General features: G+C 42.6%; 1 protein-coding gene across 2 annotated transcripts in view; it reads right to left on the bottom strand.

Annotated features, from left to right (window-relative positions):
* Nucleotides 1-987: 987 nt before the first annotated feature.
* Nucleotides 988-22,514, bottom strand: part of serp1 (stress associated endoplasmic reticulum protein 1) — a 28,192-nt gene continuing 6,665 nt past the window's right edge. For both annotated transcript variants that reach the window (XM_033031851.1, XM_033031853.1), the window contains exons 3-4: nucleotides 18,883-18,958; nucleotides 988-2,492 (exon numbers count right to left, since the gene is read on the bottom strand). In XM_033031851.1, coding sequence (XP_032887742.1) covers nucleotides 2,452-2,492; nucleotides 18,883-18,958 — 117 coding nt within the window. In that variant the 3' untranslated portion in view covers nucleotides 988-2,451. The remainder of the gene's footprint in view (nucleotides 2,493-18,882; nucleotides 18,959-22,514) is intronic.

The following is a 22,514-nucleotide window of genomic DNA, read 5'->3' as shown; positions in this document are numbered from 1 at the left end:
AGTGGGACAGGCAGCATCTCTGGAGAGAAGAAATGGGTGCCGTTTCGAGTCGCGACCCTGCTTCAGACTGAAAGTCATGGGAAAGGGAAACGAGAGATATAGAACAAATGAATGAAATGCAAAAAAATAACAATGATAAAGGAAACAGGCCATTGTTAGCTGCAGCCAGGCAAGAACGAAAGCTGGTATGATTTGTGTGGGGGAGGGATGGAATGTTATTTAGGCTTTTGAGAAAGTTAAACCAGATTGCCCAAAGTTGCTCCAGTTTGTCGATGATCAATGTCACATTAATAAAAGCACTTGATGTGATTTACTGCTATTTCATGAGGTGACCTCCTATTTTACATCTTATGGGACTATTTTGTAATTACTGGTACAGTTTAATCCTCGGGTATAATGATGAATGGTTTAATTAAATATTGATAATGTACAGACAGGAGGAAGTGTCCTACTCTTTCACTTGCAAGCATTACTTGCGCCATCTCCAACCTCAGCTACTGTATCTGTTGTTCAAGATGTGGACTCCTGCACATCGATGAGACCAAACGTAGACTGGCCGATCGTTTTGCTGAACACCTTCACTCAGTCCACGTGGACCGACCTACCTGATCTCCCGGTTGCTGAACACTTTAATTCCCATTCCCACACTGACCTTTGTTCTCGCTCTCCTCCATTGTCAGAGTAAGGCAAAATGCAAATTGGAGGAACAGCATCTCATATTTCATTGTGCAGCTTACAACCCAGTGGTATGAATTTCTCTAACTTCAAGTAACCCTTTTTTTGCAGTTCCTTCCTAAGCATTAGATGAGGTGGCGTCTCAACTAGGATTCTGCCTGACACCAAGAATCTTTTCTGTGTATTCTAGGAATTAAAATATCTACCAGATCAATATCACTAAATAGTTAAAGGTGAATAATTAAACTTGAACCATGATGCAAATGTGTGAGAGCAGTAACACAAATAAGGCAACTTCACTGGCAAGAATAATGTTGTGAGATATAATTTTCTTTATTGCATTTCTCTGTTACAAAACTTAACACTGGCCTCGTTCCCATGGCAGCAATGTGTTAGGCATTTGCATTGTCAAGAAAGATTTCAGCATCCTCTTCCCCAGTTCTGATATACCTCCTCGATCAGGAAGGGAAACAAACTTCACTGGCAGGTTTCATGGACAGAGCACAAGCCAATCATGTGTAAATGTGACACACACATGTGGACTGCAGGCTTGTAAACTAGATGTACCACGATCTAAATAGTTCTCAGGAACATTTCCACATCTACATTTTAATAACAAAAATAAATTGCACATGATTTGAAATGGAGGACAATTATATTTACCTGCCTTGGGTTCATAGATTCTCCCGCTTCACAAGTTATCACTCAGACTCTCCAGTAATAATGAATGGCACTTGAAGGTAATCATTTATTACAATAACTGTTCTGAAAAGTCGTTTATCTTTGAAGACAATGAGATTTAAAATGAGCACATCAGCTGAATCAAGCAAAAATATATTTATTTGGGCGACAAAATGCTGCAGTTGCTTACATTCAAACACAAATCGATTGGCCCTGATAAGACAAAGCAGCAACAAGTGGCCAAAAAAAAGTGGCAATATTATCATGCTGTGATTTACAACAGTTTCAGACTATACTGTTGACAATGAAGCAGATTGTATTTTGATTGTTTCAATTACCACAGAGAAGAAACTGCCGGTGAGCACGTTTGAAATGGCCGTGCTTGCCCTCAAAACATGCTCAGAACATTGTACCTCAGTACCAGATTACCGTTACCTCAGTTCAATTAAAACTTAAACCCGCTGCTTCCCTCCCCAAAAAAGTTAGACCAGAGTTTGCTTCATCAGATACTAAAAGACTTTAGAAAGGTCGCCTACTTCAAATGAAAAGAAAAATCAAAATCAATTTACCTTCAAAAATCATTCCCATCCAAGTCTCAAAATGGTTGTACATTTTAATATACAAAAAAAGGCACTTTTCTGGAATTATAAATTTAATTTCGAAAGATGCACATTTTGTATCTCAAAAGGGGACAGGCAGTAGATTCATCTTCTCTACAATTTTTGATGTTTAGTGTGAAAGGATGGGAACAAAATTCAGAATGCACAAAATGGGTTCTCACCTACATACTCTTACTATATATAATGCTAAAATATTCACATTAAATATGAACTTACAAACGGTTTCCCTGATTAAAATACAAAATCAAATTGCTGGATGGCTTTCACCGTACCCTTGCCTCCAGAGAGAGAGATACGAAGGAATGAACTGGACGTTTAGCAACACCATGGAATTAAGTTTGTCAGAAGCATTTACAGACAGAGTTCTGTAAAATCCATTGTTTATAAGATAAAGAAAGTGTTGGAATGGTCAGACTCACAGCTGGAATTAACAGCAAGACACTTAAAAGGTACAGAAGTTTGTGTTTTGTCCATCTCACATGCCCATCCGGATGCTCTGAATAATCTGGAAGATAGCTGCAGTGGAACAAAAAAGGTACCTGTAGTAAGTTTAATTTTAGAATATATTTGGAAAAAGTACGTTAGTCAGAGTCACGGAGTCACACAGCACAGGAACAGACCCTTCAGCCCAAATCTTCCATGCAGACCAAGATGCCCCAATCAAATCTCATCCCATTTGGCCCGTCTCCCTTTAAATCTTTCCTATCCATGTAGCTGAAGAGTTTAAATGGTGTTTAGTACCCGACTCTTCTGGCATCTCATGCCACATACTCAAGTGAAAAAGCTGGCCCTCAGGCTACTACTAATTCTTGCCCCACTCACCTTAAACATACAGTGCCCTCCATAATGTTTGGGACAAAGACCGATCATTAATTTATTTGCCCCTGTACTCCACAATTTGAAATTTGTAATAGAAAAAAAATCACATGTGGTTAAAGTGCACATTGTCAGATTTTAATAAAGGCAATTTTTATACATTTTTTCATCATGTAGAAATTACAGCTGTGTTTATACATAGTCCCCCCATTTCAGGGCACCATAATGTTTGGGACACATGACTTCACAGGCATTTGTAATTGCTCAGGTGTGTTTAATTGCCTCCTTAATGCAGGTATAAGAGAGCTCTCAGCACCTAGTCTTTCCTCCAGTCTTTCCATCATCTTGGGAAACTTTTATTGCTGTTTATCATCATGAGGACCAAAGTTGTGCCCATGAAAGTCAAAGAATCCATTATAAGACTGATAAACAAGAATAAAAATGTTACGGACCTGTCCCACTTGGCAATTTTATTCGGCGACTGCCGGCATCATTGACTGACGTATCAGGTCACCGAAAATGTCGCGGCGTGATGACGTATTGACGCTTGGTGTTTCCTCAAGTGTCGCAACATTTTTTTTGTCGCCGCTGGATTTTGAAATGTTCAAAATCTTTCGGCGACCCCGATACGTCAGTCAATGACGCCGGCAGTTGCTGAAAAAAAATCACCAAGTGGGACAGGCCCTTTAGAGACATCAGCCAAACCTTAGGCTTACCAAAATCAACTGTTTGGAACATCATTAAGATGAAAGAGAGCACTGTTCATCTCCCTAATCGCAAAGGGACTGACAGGCCAAGGAAGACCTCCACAGCTGATGACAGAAGAATTCTCTCTATAATAAAGAAATAACCCCTAACACTTGTCCGGCAGATCAGAAACACTCTTCAGGAGTCAGTTGTGGATTTGTCAATGACCACTGTCCGCAGAAGACTACAAGAACAAAAATACAGAGGCTAAACTGCAAGATGCAAACCACTGGTTAGCTGCAAGTTCAAACAAATGCCTCAAAACTCATTGGCCAACAGTTCATTCTACAGCAAGACAATGATCCCAAACATACTGCTAAAGCAACAAAGCAAAAAATTGGTCAATTCTTGAGTGGCCAAGTCAATCACCCGATCTGAACCCAATTGAGCATGCCTTTTATATGCTGAAGAGAAAACTAGAGGACTAGCCCCCCAAAACAACCATAAGCTAAAGATGGCTGCAATACAGGCCTGGCAGAGCATCACCAGAGAAGACACCCAGCAACTGGTGATGTCCATGAATCACAGACTTCAAGCAGTCATTGCATGTAAAGGATATGCAACAAAATACTAAACATGACTACTTTCATTTACATGACATTGCTGTGTCCCAAACATCATGGTGCCCTGAAATGGGTGGACTATGTATATACACTGCTGTAATTTATGCATGGTGAAGCCAAAATGTATGGAAATGGCCTTTAATAAAGTCTGACAATGTGCACTTTAACCACATGTGATTTTTTTCCTATTACAAATCTCAAATTGTGGAGTACAGCGGCAAATAAATAAATGATGGGTCTTTGTCCCAAACATTGTGGAGGGCACTGTATATCCTCCTGTTTTTGATTCCGCTACTCTGGGTAAAAGACTCTGCACATTTACCCAATCTACTCCTCATGATTTTGTACACCACTCATCCTCCTGTGCTCCAATGAATAAAGTCCTAGCCTGCTCAACCTCAGCCCCTAGCACTGTCCTTGTAAGCCAGACATTTTAACATTACCACCACGACATATAAAAGCAAGATACATAGAATGATTAAAAATGGTTAAGGACAGACAAGCTTAATGGAGAATCAGCTTCAAGAATCCATAGTTGATTGAGTTCCCTTGCAAGCTGACTCGCAGATTGGAGGTAGTGCTTTGACTTCACGATTAACATGGACAGCACATCACAGGAACAGGCCTACAGTGTCTGTGCCGAACATGATGCCGTTAAACTGATCTCCTGTGCCTACACATGATCCATAACCCTCCATTCTCTGCAATATCCACAAGCATCTTAAACGCCGCTACTGTATCTACCTCCATCACCCCTGGCCGCATGTTCCAGGCACCCATCACTGTGTAAAAAAAATCTTATACCATACATCTAGTTTGAACTTTGCTCCCCTCACCTTAAAGCTACTTCCTCTAGTCTTTTGACATTTCCAACCAGAGGAAAAAGGTTCCGACCATTTACCCTATCTCTGCTTCTCAATTTTATATCACATCTCCCCTCAACCTCCGATGCTCCAAAGAAAACAATCCACGTTTGTTCAAGTCCTATTAATAACCAATACCCTCTAATCCATTCAGCAAATTAACATTTAATGTGCAAATTAACGTTTTCCACACAGCAGTCACTATACGTCTTAAAATATAACCATCTCAATATTAAGGAAAAGAGCTTCTACTATTCAATCACTCCTTTGACCCGTTTTCAAGCGGAACAAACAGTTTGCTTAATCGCTCCTCACAATCTAACTTTGTTCCCTTTGCATTCCTTCCAAGGACAACACATTCACTTAGTTTGTCATGTGGCCCTCTTAATAGGATGGCTGAAAGCCGCTTGTTTATTTGAGAACCAAATTGCATAATGCCACGTGTATTTGGCAAATGAACATTTTCCCAAGTGTATATGTAGCACAAGGTTTATGTGGCAGGAATAAAAACAAGTCAATAAAGTTGCATATTTGAACAGGGTCATTTTGACCTTGTATACACTGGAGCTGTCCAAAGAGCAATGTAAAACCTTTGCCAATAGGCATAAAGACTGTTAAAGGAGAACTACTTCATCTAATTTAACAGGTAAGTTTCATGTTTAAGTGATAGGAGCAGATTTAGAAGCAGTAGGGAAAAAAAAACAGTGTTGGACCTGTAGCTTCCTCCCTCTCCGTGTGTCTTTGGGTTAGCCTGGCAATGCAGGTAGAGGGGCAACTGCAAAAAGTGGAACTTTAACAAAAGAGGTTCCACTAATGGATACACAAATGTAATCCCCAAGTGAAGTCGCTACCTTGATGCCTTCACAGCACATATCCCTTCCAATGTCATCTCGGAAAGAATAGACCTCAGAAACACTGCACATTCCTTTCTCAAAGATCTCGGCTTTACAGTGAATGAGGCAAACAGTCAGAAACATTTCTCTTGTGGGCATTGAGCAAACGGAACGCATTCTCCTGACTTAGGAAGACCCAGAGCCACCCACATTAAGCCCACCATCTCCTAACCTCACCTCCTAGTCAAGTGGCCAATTTGTTGCTCGAGCAAACTATCCCAAATAAGACTGTCAGTGTAGAATTACATTTTAAAGGCCACAAAGCACACAAGGTAGCATGGAGAAACTAGAGCAGCTAGAATGTGTTTCCTCACAGCAACAATGGTCAAAGTGAGGTTTAGTGGTTCAATGATACGAGGGGCTTTGATAGAATAAACGAGGAGGAACTTTGCACCCACAGCAACACCAATAACCGGAGGAGTAACATTTAGATCATTGACACTGAACTGGAGAGAGATTTTCCAGTTTTACATGGAGTCACGATGATCTGGAGTTCGCTGCTTAAAATAATAGAAGCCAGTGGTTAATGCACCAGAGTACGAGCCAGATTTCTGGACCATTGATCAAAAGGCAAGTTTGAATCCTTGCACAGCAGCCGACAATTAAAAAAATTAAATCTGGAGGTTCAAAAACCAAAAAAAGTTGCCAATGCTGGAAATCTGAAATAACAAAATGCCCAAAATACTCAGCAAGTCAAACAGTATCTGTCCACTCCAACTAATGATCACCCATACACGAGTTCTAACCTACACACTAGGGACAATTTACAACCTTCAAACCTGCATATCTTTGAAATGTGGGAGCACCCAGAGAAAACCCGTGCGGGCACAGGGTGATCGTGCAAACTCTGTAACTGTAACACCCGAGGTCAGGATCGAACCTGGTCTCTGGTGCTGTAAATCAGCAACTCTACCGCTGCGGCACTGTACTGCAGCGGTAGAGTTAGTGGCTCAAATCAAAGACGTTTCACTCCAATGTGACAGTATTTCAAGAATTTCAAAAGCAGGTTTCAGTAACAGTAACCACGGAATTACCAGACTGTTGTTTAAATCGATTAAGTTTATCAATGTCTTTCACACGTGCACCATCTTTGTCCAGTCTCACCTTCAGATACATCACTGACATTCAATCTCAACTCTCTCCCCTGTTTAGGAGCAATTAGGAATGGACAAAACAACATGTTGGCATTTCCAACAATGTCTACACCCTATGAATACGTTTTTAAAAAGTAACTTTTCTAAAGTGATTTGGATTTGTACTTGATGGGGAGAATTTGTACATGGTGACATTTAGGCATCACGGTGCCAGAGACCCAGGTTCGATCGCAACTATGGGTGCTGTCTGTATGGAGTTTGTACGTTCTCCCCATTACCGCGTGGGTTTTCTCCGGGTGCTCCCACATTCCAAAGACGTACAGGCTTGTAGGTTAATTAGCTTTGGTAAAAAATTATAAATCATCCCCAATGTGTACGCTAGTGCTGGTGCACAGCGTGATCGCTGGTCGGCACTGACTCAGTGGGCCTATTTCTGCGCTGTATCTCTAAAGTCTAGAGAGGACAGTAGCAGGGGTTCTGGAGAGGAAGTGTGATTAATAGGATAGCTCTGTCAAGAGATATACACATGATGCTGGAGTATCTCAGCAGGTCAGGCAGCATCCCTGGAAAACATGGGCAGACAACGTTTCGGGTCAGAATTCTTCATCAGACGCGAAACGCCACCTATCCATGCTCTCCAGGGATGCTGCCTGACTCGCTGTGTTACTCCAGCACTTTGCCTTTCTTTGGTACAGGTATTCCTGGAACAATTCACCTAGCCCGCCAGGGGGGGCTGAGATACCGGCCCAGAAAATCGGCCGCAGAAGTCAGCTATGGGAGCAGGTCTGCCGGCTCCGGCCAGAGTTTCAGGGATTTGGCCGCAGGAGGCAAGTTCAACCGGCTGAAGAGGTTGAGATCAGCCGCCTCAGCTGGCCTAGTCGTAGGCTACATTTCCGGGGTGGGGGGGGGGGTGTCTTCCAGGAGGGATTTTAAGTGCGCTCTCATAATTTTGTCCAGATGAAAGGAGGTACCGGACCACCGGTTGCCGGAGAATCAGTGGGCCTGAAAAAGCAGCATCTGCCATCCTTATTATCACATTCTGTCAAAGGTATAATGGGACACTACTTATTTCTGTGGTGAACAATCCTATGTGTTCTACCTGAAACATTAATCTCTTCCACACGACAGCCAGCTTTACCTATATTATTGTTGAGATTATTAGTTGTATAAATATATTACATGACAGTTCCCCAAACTATTTTAAAATAGGTCTAACGGTTCAGCAAATAATGTAGAAAAGAGTACTACTAATCTTGAGAAAAACATATTGTAAGGAACCAGACCTGCAGCAAGTAGGCTTGTCAACACTCCATTTCCAAACCAATTGAAGCTTTCCCTCCCCCTCCCCCTCCCCCCCCCCCCCCTCCTCCACCCAAGGTCACTTATAGATAACATTATCGCATAAACAGGGTAGAGGGTAGAACTATATGAAGGTGACTCGTATTCCAAATACAAATGACGAACTATCTAGGCTAATTAGCCACTAATGTAGGTAGCGCAGTTGACATTAGCTGCGTGAACAGAAAGGCAGGCAATGCAAGGATTAACTACTTGTTCAGAACAGATGATATGCTGAGATGAAAGGGAGTTGCAGAATCTTAATGCACAGAAACAGGCAATTCAGACCACAGTGACTATAATTTTGTGCTTACCAGAGCCATGGAGTCATACAGCATGGAACCAGGCCCTTCAGACCAACTTGCCCACACCGACCAACATGTCCCATCTACACGTGTCCCGCCTGCCTGCGTTTGGCCCATATCCCTCTAAATCTATCCTATCCATGTGCCCGTCTAAATGTTTCTCAAATATTGTGATAGTACCTGCGTCAACGACCTCCTCCAGCAGCTCGCTCCATATAGGCTTTCTCCTAGGCGAGTAAAGTTCGGGAGCTTTAAAAAGAGCGCCAAGCGACAGCCCAGGGCAATTACCTTGAAGTCCGCAGAGGAGCAGAAGCTAGACCAGCGAGGGAGCAGATTGTCTGAGACATCCTAATTAGTTGAGTGGATAGTTGTCTTGATTAGATAAAATTAAGTGCAGGTGTAGTGAAGCAGCCCATTGGGAGCAGCCTTGGAGAGGCAAAGTGCAAGTCTTTGGCTCAAGAGTATTCGGCGAGGAGGCTATATTTATTCGGTTGTGTGTTTAATTTAATTTAAACGTTTAAACTTATTGACGTGATGGCAGAAATGTTATTGCAGTGCGTTTGTTGCAGGATGTGGGAAGTCCAGGGCACTGTTGGTGTCTCTGACCACTACACCTGTGGGAACTGTGTCCAGATGCAGCTCCTCATGGACTGAGTTAGAGAACTGGAGCAGCAGCAGGATGACCTGTGGTCCATCCAGGAAGGCGAAAGCTTCCAGGACAGGACCTACAGTCAGGTGGTCACTCCAAGAGTACAAGAGGTATGACGGTTAGAGACGGAAAGGAAGAGGATGAAACTAGTGCAGGACATCTCGGTGGAAGTGGCTCTTGAAAATAGGTACACCCTCTTGGGAGCTGTCGGGGCAGGCAACGCTTCCAATCCGAGGGCGGACAGTTTCTGTGACTCGAATCCTGGCGCTGAGGCTCGACCGGCGAGACTGATGTCAGGCAGAGCCATAGTGGTGGTGGCTCCATTATCAGAGGTGCGGACAGGAGAATCTGTGGTGACAGGCGAGATTCGAGGATGGTGTGTTGCCTCCCTGGTACCAGGGTTCAAGACGTCCCAGATCGACTTCAGAACATCCTCGAGAGGGAAGGTGAGCAGCCGGATATAGTTGTGCATGTAGGCACAAATGACATGGGTGAGCAGTGGAAGGAGGTTCTGTAACGTGAGTATAGACAACTAGGCAGGAGGCTGAAAAGCAGGATTCTAGGGTGGTAATCTCTGGGTTGCTTCCAGTACCTCATGCCAGTGATGGTAGGAACAGGGAGATAGGGGATCTGAATGTGTGACTGAGGAGTTGGTGCAGGGGGCCGGGATTTAGATTTCTAGATCACTGGGATCTCTTCTGGGGCCGGGGTGACCTGTACAAAATGGACAGGTTGCACCTAATTGGAGGGGAACCAACATTCTGGCATGCAGATTTACTAATGCTGCACGGATAGGTTTAAACATAACAGTGGGGGGGGGGGGGGGGGGTGGAGTCAACAATGTGGACGCGTATCCGTGCAGCTAACGGGAAAGAGAATGCAGGAAAGATCACGTCTAAACTAACAAGGCAGGGGGATGGGACCCAATGCAAAGAGACAGAGTGCCATAAAAAGAGGACAGAAGCAAAAGGTAGAAGGGAGATAAGAAAAATTAACCTGAAAGCTTTGTGCCTTAATGCAGGGAGCAGTTGTAATAAGGTGGATGCTATGAGACTGCAGGGTGTCTTGGATACGTTGGGTGAGTGGGCAGGTGGGGTTTAATGCGGATAAATGTGAGGTTATCCACTTTGGTGGCAAGAACAGGCAGGCCGATTATTATCTGATTAGGAAAAGGGGAGGTGCAACGAGACCTAGGTGTGCTTGTACATCAGTCACTCAAAGTAAGCATGTTTCTAAACCCACCACCATTTGTGTAAAAAAAAAAGCCACCCTTCAGATTCCTATTAATCTTTCCCCCCTCACCTGAAACCAATGTTGTCTGGTTCTCAATTCCCTTATTCTGGGCAAGAGACTGTGTTTACCCGATCTATTTCTCACGATTTTGTACACTTCTATAAAGATCATCCCTCATCCTCCTATACTTCAAGGAATAAATTCCCAGCCTGCTCAACCTCTCCCTATAGCTCAGGCCCTTGAATCCTGACAATATCCTCATAACTCTTCTCCAAAACCATTTTAGATACTGGAGTCTAGCTTGTGTGTCAAGAGGACTCCAAAGTATCAAATATATAAATCTTTAATACAGACATTCTCAAGAGTCTGGTTAGCCACCACAGTCTGGTTGTAAAAGCAGCAAGAGAGAAAGTGTGGCACGGTGGCAGAGCAATTAACTCTGCTCTATGATAGCTTCACCAACTTCAATTTGATCCTCTGCGGAGACTTTGCATGTAATGCGAGTTTCCTCCAGTTTCCACCTGCATCCCAAAATCGATTGGCTACTGTAAATACCCATTAGTATAGATTAAAGGTAAAATGAATCAAAGGGGAGTTTGAGTTAATGGGCATACAGAAGAAAGTTTCTGGGGTAGGGGGAGATAGAAGGGAGGGGCAATATGACAAAGGATTACACCCATGGGCAATGACACAGAGCCAAAAGCCCAAATGTCCTGTGTCATAAGATAAGAAGGCAAGTAATGGGAGAGAGGGAGGATGCAAATCAAAAGAAAGATACACAAACCTAGGATTTTGGGTGATTTGGAGAACTCAGTTACCTTCACACAACTTTTGTTTATTGCTGGATAGTTTAGTTCAGAGATACAGCATGTAAACAGGCCCTTCGGCCCATTGTCCATGCCGACTGCAGATCACCTGTTCACACCAGTGATCCCATTTACACATCCACTCCCGACACACTGGGGGCAATTAATCTATAAAACCCACACATCTTTGGGATGTTGAAGGAGACTGGAGCACCCAGAGAATCCCCACTCAGCCACAAGAAGAACGTGCAAATTCCACGCAGACAGCACCCGAGGTCAGAATCAAGCTCAAGTCTTTGGTTTTGTGAGACAGTGCTTCTATCAGCTACACCACAGGTTCTACCCACTGCAGAGATTTTTCACGATTACAGTACTTATGAGCGCACAATGTACAACTTAATAGCTGAATAGCTTAAAGTTAAATTTTAAAAATGGCGGTGTTAAATACAAGCAGACTTGCAAAATGTTTAGCAAGTCAGTTGAGGGGCAGTGGTTGGAATATTTCCAATTAACCCTGGAGTGGAACATGTCAACTGTAGATTTTATGCGCAGTTGAAATATCAAAATCCAACTTTTTTGGGTTGCAAAGGAAATCTTCAAGTTCAGTGTCCACTAGATGCAAATTTGATAAGCCTCTTTTCTTAGCCTCATAGGCATTAAACAACTGCATCCCAGCTAGGCAATGAAGAGAAGTCAAATGTTTTTATGAACTAGTATCCACAATGAAGGATACGAGTCTGCCAGCGCTAAAATGTCAAGTGGCAGAGTGTAGAATAGATAATTATAGTGTTTAGATGCATAGATTCAGTTAAACAGCACGGAAATAGCACCTTTAGCCCAACCCATCCACACTAACCAAGATGCCTATCTATACTAATCCTGCTTGTCTGTATGTGCCCCATATTCCTGTAAACCTTGAAGATAGACACAAAATGCTGGAGTAACTCAGAAGGTCACGCAGCATCTCTGGAGCAAAGTCTGAAGAAGGATCTTGACCCGAAACGTCATGCATTTCTTTTCTCCAGAGATGCTGTCTGACACGCTGAGCTACTCTAGCATTTTGTGCCCATCTTCGATGTAAACCAGCATCTGTAGTTCCTTCCTACACATTTCCTCTAAAGCTTTCCTATCCATGAACCTATTCAAATGTATTTTAAACATTGTAATTGTACCTGCCTTTGTCATCACCTCGATAAACCTATTCCATATACCTACCAACCTCTTAAAAACTTGCACCCTGTCTCAAAATATTCCCCTTTCACCTTGATGTTATCTGAAAATTTAGCTTTTAGGGCTTAAGGAATCAAAGGATAGGGGGAAAAAGCAGGAACAGGATACTGATTTTAGATGATCAGCCATTATCATATTGAATGGCGGTGCTGGCTTATTCCTGCACCTATTTTTCTATGTTTCCACTGTGCCCTCCATAATGTTTGGGACAAAGACCCATCATTTATTTGCCTCAGAACTCCACAATTTGAGATTTGTAATAGAAAAATATTACATCTGGTTAAAGTGCACATTGTCAGAATTTAATAAAGGCCATTTTTATACATTTTGGTTTCACCATGTAGAAATTACAGCTGTGTTTATACATAGTCCCCCCCATTTCAGGGCACCATAATGTTTGGGACACATGGCTTCACAGGTGTTTGTAATTGCTCAGGTGTGTTTAATTGCCTCCTTAATGCAGGTATAAGAGAGCTTTCTGCACCTAGTCTTTCCTCCAGTCTTTCCATCGCCTTTGGAAACTTTTATTGCTGTTTATTAACCTGAGGACCAAAGTTGTGCCAATGAAAGTCAAAGAAGCCATTATGAGACTGAGAAACAAGAATAAAACTGTTAGAGACTTCAGCCAAAATCAACTGTTTGGACCATTAAGAAGAAAGAGAGCACTTATGAGCTTTCTAATCGCAAGGGGGCCGGCAGGCCAAGGAAGACCTCCACAGCTGATGTGAGACGAATTCTCTCTATAATAAAGAAAAATCCCTGAACACCCGTCCGACAGATCAGAAACACTCTTCAGGAGTCGGGTTTGGATTTGTCAATGACCACTGTCCACAGAAGACTTCATGAACAGAAATACAGAGGCTACACTGCAAGATGCAAACCACTGGTTAACCGCAAAAATAGGATTGGCGGGTTACAGTTTGCCAAGAGCAACCACAGTTCTGGAAAAAGGTCTTGTGAACAGATGAGACGAAGATTAACATATCAGAGTGATTGCGAGAGCAAAGTTATGGAGGAGAGAAGGAACTGCCCAAGATCCAAAGCATACCACCTTATCTGTGAAACACGGTGGTGGGGTGAGCATGTATGGCTGCTGAAGGTACTAGCTCACTTATCATCATTGATGATACAACTGCTGACGGTAGTAGCATTATGAATTCTGAAGTGTATAGACACATCCTATCTGCTCAAGTTCAAACAAATGCCTCAAAACTCATTGGCCGGCAGTTCATTCTACAGCAAGACAACGATCTCGCTATGTATAAACACTGATGACATTTCTACATGGTAAAACCAAAATGTATAAAAATGGCCTTTATTAAAATCTGACAGTGTGCACTTCAATCACGTGATTTTTTTTCTATTCCAAATCTCAAATTGTGGAGTACAGAGGCAAGTAAATAAATGATGGATCTTTGTCCCAAACATTACGGAGGCCATTGTATGTAATTAAACCACTCTTCCAAAGCATTAATATATACAACACACACATTCCTGTGTTAAATTCCATCCACCATTCCTCTGCCGACCTGCCCAACCTGCTATTTTTCACAATCATGTTCACTACCTACAATACCACCCACTTTTGTGACATCTGCAAACTTGCTAATTATATCATGGACGTTCTCATCCAAATCATTGATATAGATGACAAACAGCAATGGGCCCAGCACTGAACCCTGAAGCACACTACTAGTCACAGGCCTCCAGTCTGAAAAGTAACCTTCCACCGTCACCCTCTGCTTCCTTCCATGAGGCCAATTTTCTATGCACTCAGCTATCTCTCCTCGGAACCCATGCTCTCTAATCCTCCAGAGCAGCCTAACATGATATGGGTGAAAATAGGGGTGGGATAGTAGGAGAGTTGGACATACACCAGGATGGGACACAGGAGCACAGTGCAACTCACTTGTGGTTACTTTCTTAATAAACTTTGCTCACCCGTCTAAGTATTAATACTAGGAAGGTAATTGTGAATTTGGCTGCATGCTCAGCATTGTCTACATTGCACTAGTTACTTCTGGAACTGAATGTGGTCAGTACAAGCACGATTAATCTGAAATTAATCAGGAGGGATTGACAAATTGGGAGTATAAAGATGGAGTTGAAGGGAAAGCGAGTACAGGAAAAGTTACAAAAGACTCCCGAATTAATGGGAAGGAAAGTTCGAGAAGGGATAAGAGAGTAAGGTCAGGGCCAATTGCGAGCGGTGCGAGAGGAGAGGTGAATACCGAGGTCAAAGTGTTCTATATGAATGCATGAAGTAGAAGAAATAAAGTGGACGAGCTTGAGGCTCAGTTATAAATTGACAAGTATGTTGTTGTGGGAATTACAGAGACATGGCTGCAAGAGGGTCAGGGCTGGGAACTGAATATTCAAGGGTATACCTCCTATCGAAAAGACAGACACGTGGGCAGAGAGGGTGGGGTAGCTCTGTTGATTAGGAATGAAATTCAGTCCCTTGCAAGGGGTGACATTGAAACAGGAGATTTGGCGTCAGTATGGCTAGAACTACGGAATTGTACGGGTAAAAATACCCTAAGTGGACTTAGGGTATCTACAAGGCCCCCAAACAGTGGTCTGGATATAGGGTGCAAGTTGAATCAAAAGTTAAAATTTGCATGTAGTAAAGGTAATGCTACGGTTGTTATGGGAGATATCAACATGCAGGTAGACTGGGAAAATCAGGTTGGTACTGGCCCCCAAGAAAGGGAGTTTGTGGATTCTTAGAGCAGCTTGTATTGGAACCTACCAGGGAGAAGGCAATTCTGGATTTAGTGTTGTGTAATGAACCGGATTTGATAAAGGTACTTGAGGTTAAGGAGCCATTAGGAGGCAGTGACGATAATATGGTCAGGTTTAATCTACAATTGGAGAGGGAGAAGGGTAAAATGGAGGTATCAGTGTTACAGTTGGATAAAGGGGACTATGGAGCTATGAGGGAGGAGCTGGCCAAAGTTGACTGGAAAGACACACTAGCAGGGATGACAGTGGAACAACAATTGCAGGTATTTCTGAGAATAATACAGAAGGTGCAGGATCAGTTCATTTCAAAGAGGAAGAAAGATTCCAAGGGGAATAAGGGGCGACCGTGGCTGACAAGGGACGTCAGGGACAGTCTAAAAATAAAAGAGATGAGCTCATCTTTGCGCAAAGATTAGCGGGAAGCAAGAGGATTGCGTAATGTTTAAAGAGCAACAGAAGATAACTAAAAAGGCAATATGGGGAGAAAAGATGAGGTATGAAGGTAAGCTAGCCAATAATATAAAGGAGGATAGATAATAAAAGCTTCTTTTGGTATTGAAGAGGAAAAAATTAGTTAAAACCAAAGTTGGACGCTTGAAGACTGAAAAAGGTGAATTTATTATGGGGAACAAGGAAATGGCAGATGAGTTGAACAGGTACTTTGGATCCGTCTTCACTAAGGAGGACACAAACAATCTTCCTGATGTACTAGTGGCCAGAGGATCTGGGGTGACGGAGGAACTGAAGGAAATCCACATTAGGCAGGAAATGGTGTTGGGTAGACTAATGGGACTGAAGGTTGATAAATCCCCAGGGCCTGATGGTCTGCATCCCAGGGTACTTAAGGAAGTGGCTCTAGAAATTGTGAATGCATTGGTGATAATATTCCAATGTTCAATAGATTCAGGACCAGTTTCTGTGGATTGGAGGGTAGCTAATGTTATCCTACTTTTTAATAAAAGGCAGGAGAGATAAAACAGGGAATTATAGACCAGTTAGCCTGACATCGGTGGTGGTGAAGATGCTGGAGTTGATTATAAAAGATGAAATAGCGGCACATTTGGATAGCAGTAACAGGATCGGTCCGAGTCAGCATGGATTTACAAAGGGGAAATCATGCTCGACTAATCTTCTGGAATTTTTTGAGGATGAAACTAAGAAAATTGACAAGGGAGATGCAGTGGATGTAGTGTACCTGGACTTTCAGAAAGCATTTGATAAGGTCCTACATAGGAGATTAGTGGGCAAAATTAGGGCACATGGTATTGGGGGTAGAGTGCTGACATGGATAGAAAATTGATTGGCAAGCAGAAAACAAAGAGTAGGGATTAACGGGTTCCTTTCAGAATGGCAGGCAGTGACTAGTGGGGTACCGCAAGGCTCATTGCTGGGACCGCAGCTATTTACAATATACATCAATGATTTAGACGAAGGGATTCAAAGTAACATTAACAAATTTGCAGATGACACAAAGCTGGGTGGCAGTGTGAACTGTGAGGAGGATGCTTTGAGAATGCAGGGTGACTTGGACAGGTTGGGTGAGTGGGCAGATGCAGTTTAATGCGGATAAATGAGAGGTTATCCACTTCGGTAGCAAAAACAGGAAGGCAGATTACTATATAAACGGTGTCAAGTTGGGAAAAGGGCAAGTACAACGGGATCTGGGGGTCCTTGTTCATCAGTCAATGAAAGTAAGCATGCAGGCACAGCAGGCAGTGAAGAAATCGACTGGCATGTTAGCCTTTATAACAAGAGGAGTTGAGTATAGGAGCAAAGAGGTCCTAGTGAGACCACACCTGGAGTATTGTGTGTATTTTTGGTCCCCTAATTTGAGGAAGAACATTCTTGCTATTGAGGGAGTGTAGCGTAGGTTTACAAGGTTAATTCCTGGGATGGCGGGACTGTCATATGCTGAGAGAATGGAGCGGCTCGGCTTGTATACTCTGGAGTTTAGAAGGATGAGAGGAATCTTATTGAAACATATAAGATTAGTAAGGGTTTGGACACGCTAGAGGCAGGAAACATGTTCCCGATGTTGGGGGAGTCCAGAACCAGGGGCCACAGTTTAAGAATAAGGGGCAAGCCGTTTAGAACGGAGACGAGGAAACACTTTTTCTCACAGAGAATTGTGAGTCTGTGGAATTCTCTGCCCCCCCCCCCCGCCCGCGAGCTGCCGCCCTCCCACCCCTTGAGCCTCCTCCCCCCCGCGGGCTGCCCCCCTCCGCGAGCTGCCGCCCCCCCCTCCCCTCCTCATCTCCCTACCCCCTCTGTTTAGCAGGACTCACTGGCACATCATTTCACAACAATGATATTAACCAGAGGAAGACTTCCAAAATGTCACATCTTCAAAATGAATACATATAAATTAGCTTACTGCGACCCTGTCAACTTTCCATTAGCCTGAACGTAAAATATTGGTGTTGATAGGGGAATGGCTTTATTAAAGAAGACTCACCGGATGAGCTGGGAAGCAGCCAAAACATTGCCCAGCATTCCAAACATTAAAAAAAAGGGTAAGGAACAAAATGAAGTAAAATTAAAAAATAATATTTTAAGATTTACAAAATATTAAGACTTAAACGTTAAGATTAGTTTTTTTTAAAGATAAAGACAGGCAGTAGGGTTTAGGGAGAGAATCTGATATCTTAGAGTCTAAGGGGATCCAAGTCTAGAATAATGAAAGGCATAGAGTGGATATGGAAAGGATGTTTCCACTGGTGGGAGTTTAGGACCAGTGGTCATAGCCTCAGAATTAAAGGGCGCTCTTTAAGAAAGATGAGGAGGAACTTCTTTAGTCAGAGGGTAGTTAATCCATGGAACTCTTGCCACAGAGGGCTGTGGAGGCCGTCAGTGGATATTTTTAAGGCAGAGATAGTCACATTCTTGATTAGAACAGGTGTCAAGGGTTATGGGAAGAAGGCAGGAAAATGGGATTAGGAGACAGAGAGACTCGATGGGCCTAATTCCACTCCTATAACTTGTGCACTTGAGATGAAGGGATAGCTGTCCATGGAGAAAATCTTTAGCAACTAGAACGGTACAGCGCAGGAATACGCCTTTCAGCCCACAATGCCCATGCCGCACACGATGTCACGTTGCACTAATCTCCTCTGCCTGCACCTGATCCATAGCCCTCCATATCCATGTGCCTATCTAAAAGCCTCTTAAAAGCTGCTATTTAATGCTGCTTCCACCACCACCCCTGGCAATTAATTTCAGGCACCAACCACTGCATTAAAAAAATTACACTTGTCCAGACCATCTTCTTAAAACTTTGCCCCACTCACCTTCAAGCTATGCCCTCTAGTCCTCAACGTATCCAAGCAGGGAAAAAGGTTCTGACTATCTATCCTACAGAGTGTAATTGACAAATTACATTTTGCATTAAAGCCTGTTGGGACTTTGCGGTTTACTATCCTTAACCAGCAACTTTTTTAGTACAGATCTCTTGCATCTGGAGCATTTCGCTTTGGGGGCATTTTTAAGACTGCAGGTCTTTGTAATTAAAGATTAACAGTTTTAGTGTGATATTGTTCACAAAAATTGGAAATTTCTGATAACTTATGTAGTCTCGAACACCACTCTACACTTTTCAAAAGATAATTAAAAGAAAAACCAAATTACCTGATCCACAAACAACAAAAATGAATAGTGCCAATAGCCAGGGACCAACTGATGATTTTTCATCTGGTGTTGATTTCTATAAAGACAAGAAAGACAGTTTGTTACTTACTTAAGGAGCCCTTACAAGCAAACAAATATTGAGGCTTTAAGCGGCAGTGACAAATCGTGTTTTGTGAAATCTAAACAAGCTCGCATTGTCAGCTAACAAAAATAAGACGGTCTTACTGATTTCAAGATAACAGGCCCATCAGTTTAATGCTGTCTACTCTCACAGACAGAGTCTGAAATGGTGACATTTGCTAATCACATACACACCACAGCAAAAGTTACCGATGCATTACAATGCCCACTGGCTTTGGATGATTTTGGCAAGAACCTCTGGGGAAGGAAACAAAGTGAGGAGTAAATAAATAAAATTGTGACAGTGATAAAAGGGGGTTGAATATCTTCGCAAGTGATGAAGGGATAAAGTTTAATTGAGCAATTGCCAATTGAAAATAAAAGTACTGGAATAACTCGGCAGTTTAGGCAACATCGCTGGAAGACATGGATAGCTGACATCTTGGGTTGGGACCCTTTTTCAGACGGAATTGAATCTTTTTAAGCACACATTTTGAAGGTTTAAACTTCAATGTTCTTAATCGAGCAAACTTAAGATCGTGAGACATCTCCATAATATAATTTAGCCACTGCAATGGACATTGTCAAAAAGCTTGGCATAGGAAAAAAGATGCAAACCTTCCATCAGTGGCAAAAAAAATCTAATTACTGAGCTCTTGTAGATACATTTAATAGTAAGATTAAACGAGAACTTACCAGTTTGAAGTTTGATCTGTATTTTATGAGGAGGGATTTATGAGGAGGGATTAAGTGAAGAAGCCCGCCAGGACGCATGCGTGTCATTCTTCAAAGCAGCGGTGTGAAATCACAGGTAACTGTAATGACTAAACATAGTAAGATTAGAGAAGAGATACCAGTTAAGTATATGATCAAGGGTGGGAGCGGAGGGCACGTAATCCCTCATCGTAACTCCTCATAAAATACAGATCAAACTTCAAACTGGTAAGTTCTCGTTTAATCTTGCTATTTTACTTCGGAGTCACGTGAGTGACTACGTGAAGATTTTAAAGCTCTGTGATTTCATGCCGTGGAAACGAGTCCATGCATCACGTCTGCCTTGATGACTGTAGGAGGAATTGTGTTAACATAATTTGGACATGAATTCGACATTGAAATCATAAAATTTGTTAACACAAAATTATAACCCCTTTTTATGGGGTTAAATTAATTTACAGAACTTAAAATTGTTTCTGCAAACATTCCAGGTTTCATTACTGGTTTGTTATAAAATAATTGGAATGTTTTTTCCCCAGACCATCCTGCTGCCTTGAGGATTTGGTCCATTGGTACATCCAACTGTATCGCTGCCGATGTAGCTGCAGCCCTGGTGGAATGAGATTTTAAAATATTAGTATCCACCCCAGCCTGTGTTAGCACCTGTTTCAGCCATCTTGAGATGGTCTGGACCGTCACTCTTTTGTGTGGTTGCTTGTGGCTGACCAAAAGTGCCTTCTCATTGCCTCTTAGGATTTTCGTTGTCTCCATGTATAACGACAGATGTCTTACTATACAGAGACGGTCATCTGTTGGGTATGACCTAATTGTATATTGAGGCCTGCTGATCCCTGTCTGTTCTGCTTTACTAACTTATAGATATGAAACGTAATATTTTCTGTTGAGGAAGTCATGTTGTCCAGTCTTAGTTTATGCAGTGACTGTACCCTCTGTGCTGTGACCAATGCCATTAGCATGACTGTTTTTAATGTCAGTCTGTGTAGGGACAGAGCTGTTGCTGGAGACCAATTCCTGAGCATCTTCAGGACAATACTTACATCCCATATTTGGGAGTACCTGGTTCTTGGGGGATTAGTATTAAAAATTCCCCTCACAAGTTTTGTTACCAGTGGGTGAGTCTCAACAGAGTAACGCTCTGTCCCCTGCCATAGGTAAGTCGATAGGGCACTTCTGGCGCAGTTGATGGCACTGTAACTGAGCCCCTCATCATAGTGGAGGCCTGCCAGATATTCCAGAACAGACGGGATGTTCATGTCTCTGTAGGTGATGTTGTTTTTATGGCAGTACATCTCCCACTTCCTGATATAGACCAGATACTGTTTTTTGGTTGACTGTCTTTGGGCCGCCGAGATCATGTTCACTGTTCGGTCCGTCAGTCCCAGTTGTGGTAGAGGTGTTTTTAAACTCTACAAATTAATATGTTCAAATGTTTATGGCATGGGTGGCTATCCCTTGTTACGGGATGTAGCAATAAATCTGGTCTATGTGGGATGGTGATACATGGTTCTAATACCATGTTTAATACCACTGGGAACCATGGTTGAGTAGGCCAATCGGGTACTACCAACATACCAGACGCAGAGTCTTGTTGTATTTTCCTTAATACCAGACTGATGAGGCAGAAAGGAGGGAATGCGTAAATAAACAATTTCCCCCCAATGCAGCGAAAATGCATCTGTCGCTGCTGCCCCAGGGTCTGGTTCCCATGAAACATAATTTGATAACTGGTGGTTAAGTCTGGATGCGAATAGATCGATATCTGGTGTTCCATATTTTGCTGTAATATCAGCAAATACTTTTTTATTCAACATCCATTCGGTGTTTTCATTAAATTTGCGTGACCTGGTGTCTGCCACTAAATTTAGTCTTCCTGGTAGGTAAGTGGCTGATATCCAAATCTCTCTCTGGATACACCATTGCCAAATTGTATTAGCCAGATTGTCACATGATGTCGATTTGTTTCCACCCATGTGGTTAATGTATGCTATCACGGTGGTATTGTCTATCTGTAGTCTAACATGCTGGTGATATGACCCAGTACAATATGACTTTAGGCCATGGAATGCACCCAACATTTCCAGGTAGTTTATGCCCAGTGTGAGTAATAATGATGCCTCCTGAGCAGTCCATCTACCTCCACAACTGGTGATGGTATTGGTGGCTCCCCACCCAAGTGCACTGGCATCAGTTTGTAGTACCATGGAAGGGTTACTGACAATGATTGGATTGGAACAAAGCCAGATCTATCCACCATTTTAGTTCCATTTTAGCTTTGATTGGTAGTTTCATAGGTCTGTCAAAGTGACCTGCATTAATTTTGAGTGCTTGTATTTTTGCTCTCTGTAAGTTTTGGTAATGTAGAGGTCCAAATTGTGTGGCTGGAAAGGCAGCCACCATTTTGCCAATTACTTTTGCTACCAATCTGATGGATGGTTTGCTGTCAATGAGGTTATTGCAAGACTCTATTAAATCTCTAGCCTTTCCCTTAGGCAGAGTCACCGACATGTGAACTGAGTCAATGGTGAACCCCAAATAGTCCATAGTAGTGGAAGGCGTTAGTTTAGATTTAACTGGATGGATAATAAATCCCAATTTTTCAAATAACTGTTTTGTGGCTGTTACAGTTTGTTTGGCTAATTCCAAAGTTTTGCCCACAATGAGTATGTCATCTAAATATCCATGACCATGTGTTTACGTTTCCGTAGAAACGCTAGGGCTGGTTTCAAAATTTTTGTGAACAGCCTGGGGGTTGATGATAATCCATTTGGCAGTGCTTT

This window comes from Amblyraja radiata, chromosome 13 (genome assembly GCF_010909765.2).
Source record: "Amblyraja radiata isolate CabotCenter1 chromosome 13, sAmbRad1.1.pri, whole genome shotgun sequence".
NCBI lineage: Eukaryota > Metazoa > Chordata > Chondrichthyes > Rajiformes > Rajidae > Amblyraja > Amblyraja radiata.
The sequence above is the reverse complement of the archived record's forward strand: the minus strand, read 5'-3'. Positions and strand labels throughout refer to the sequence as shown.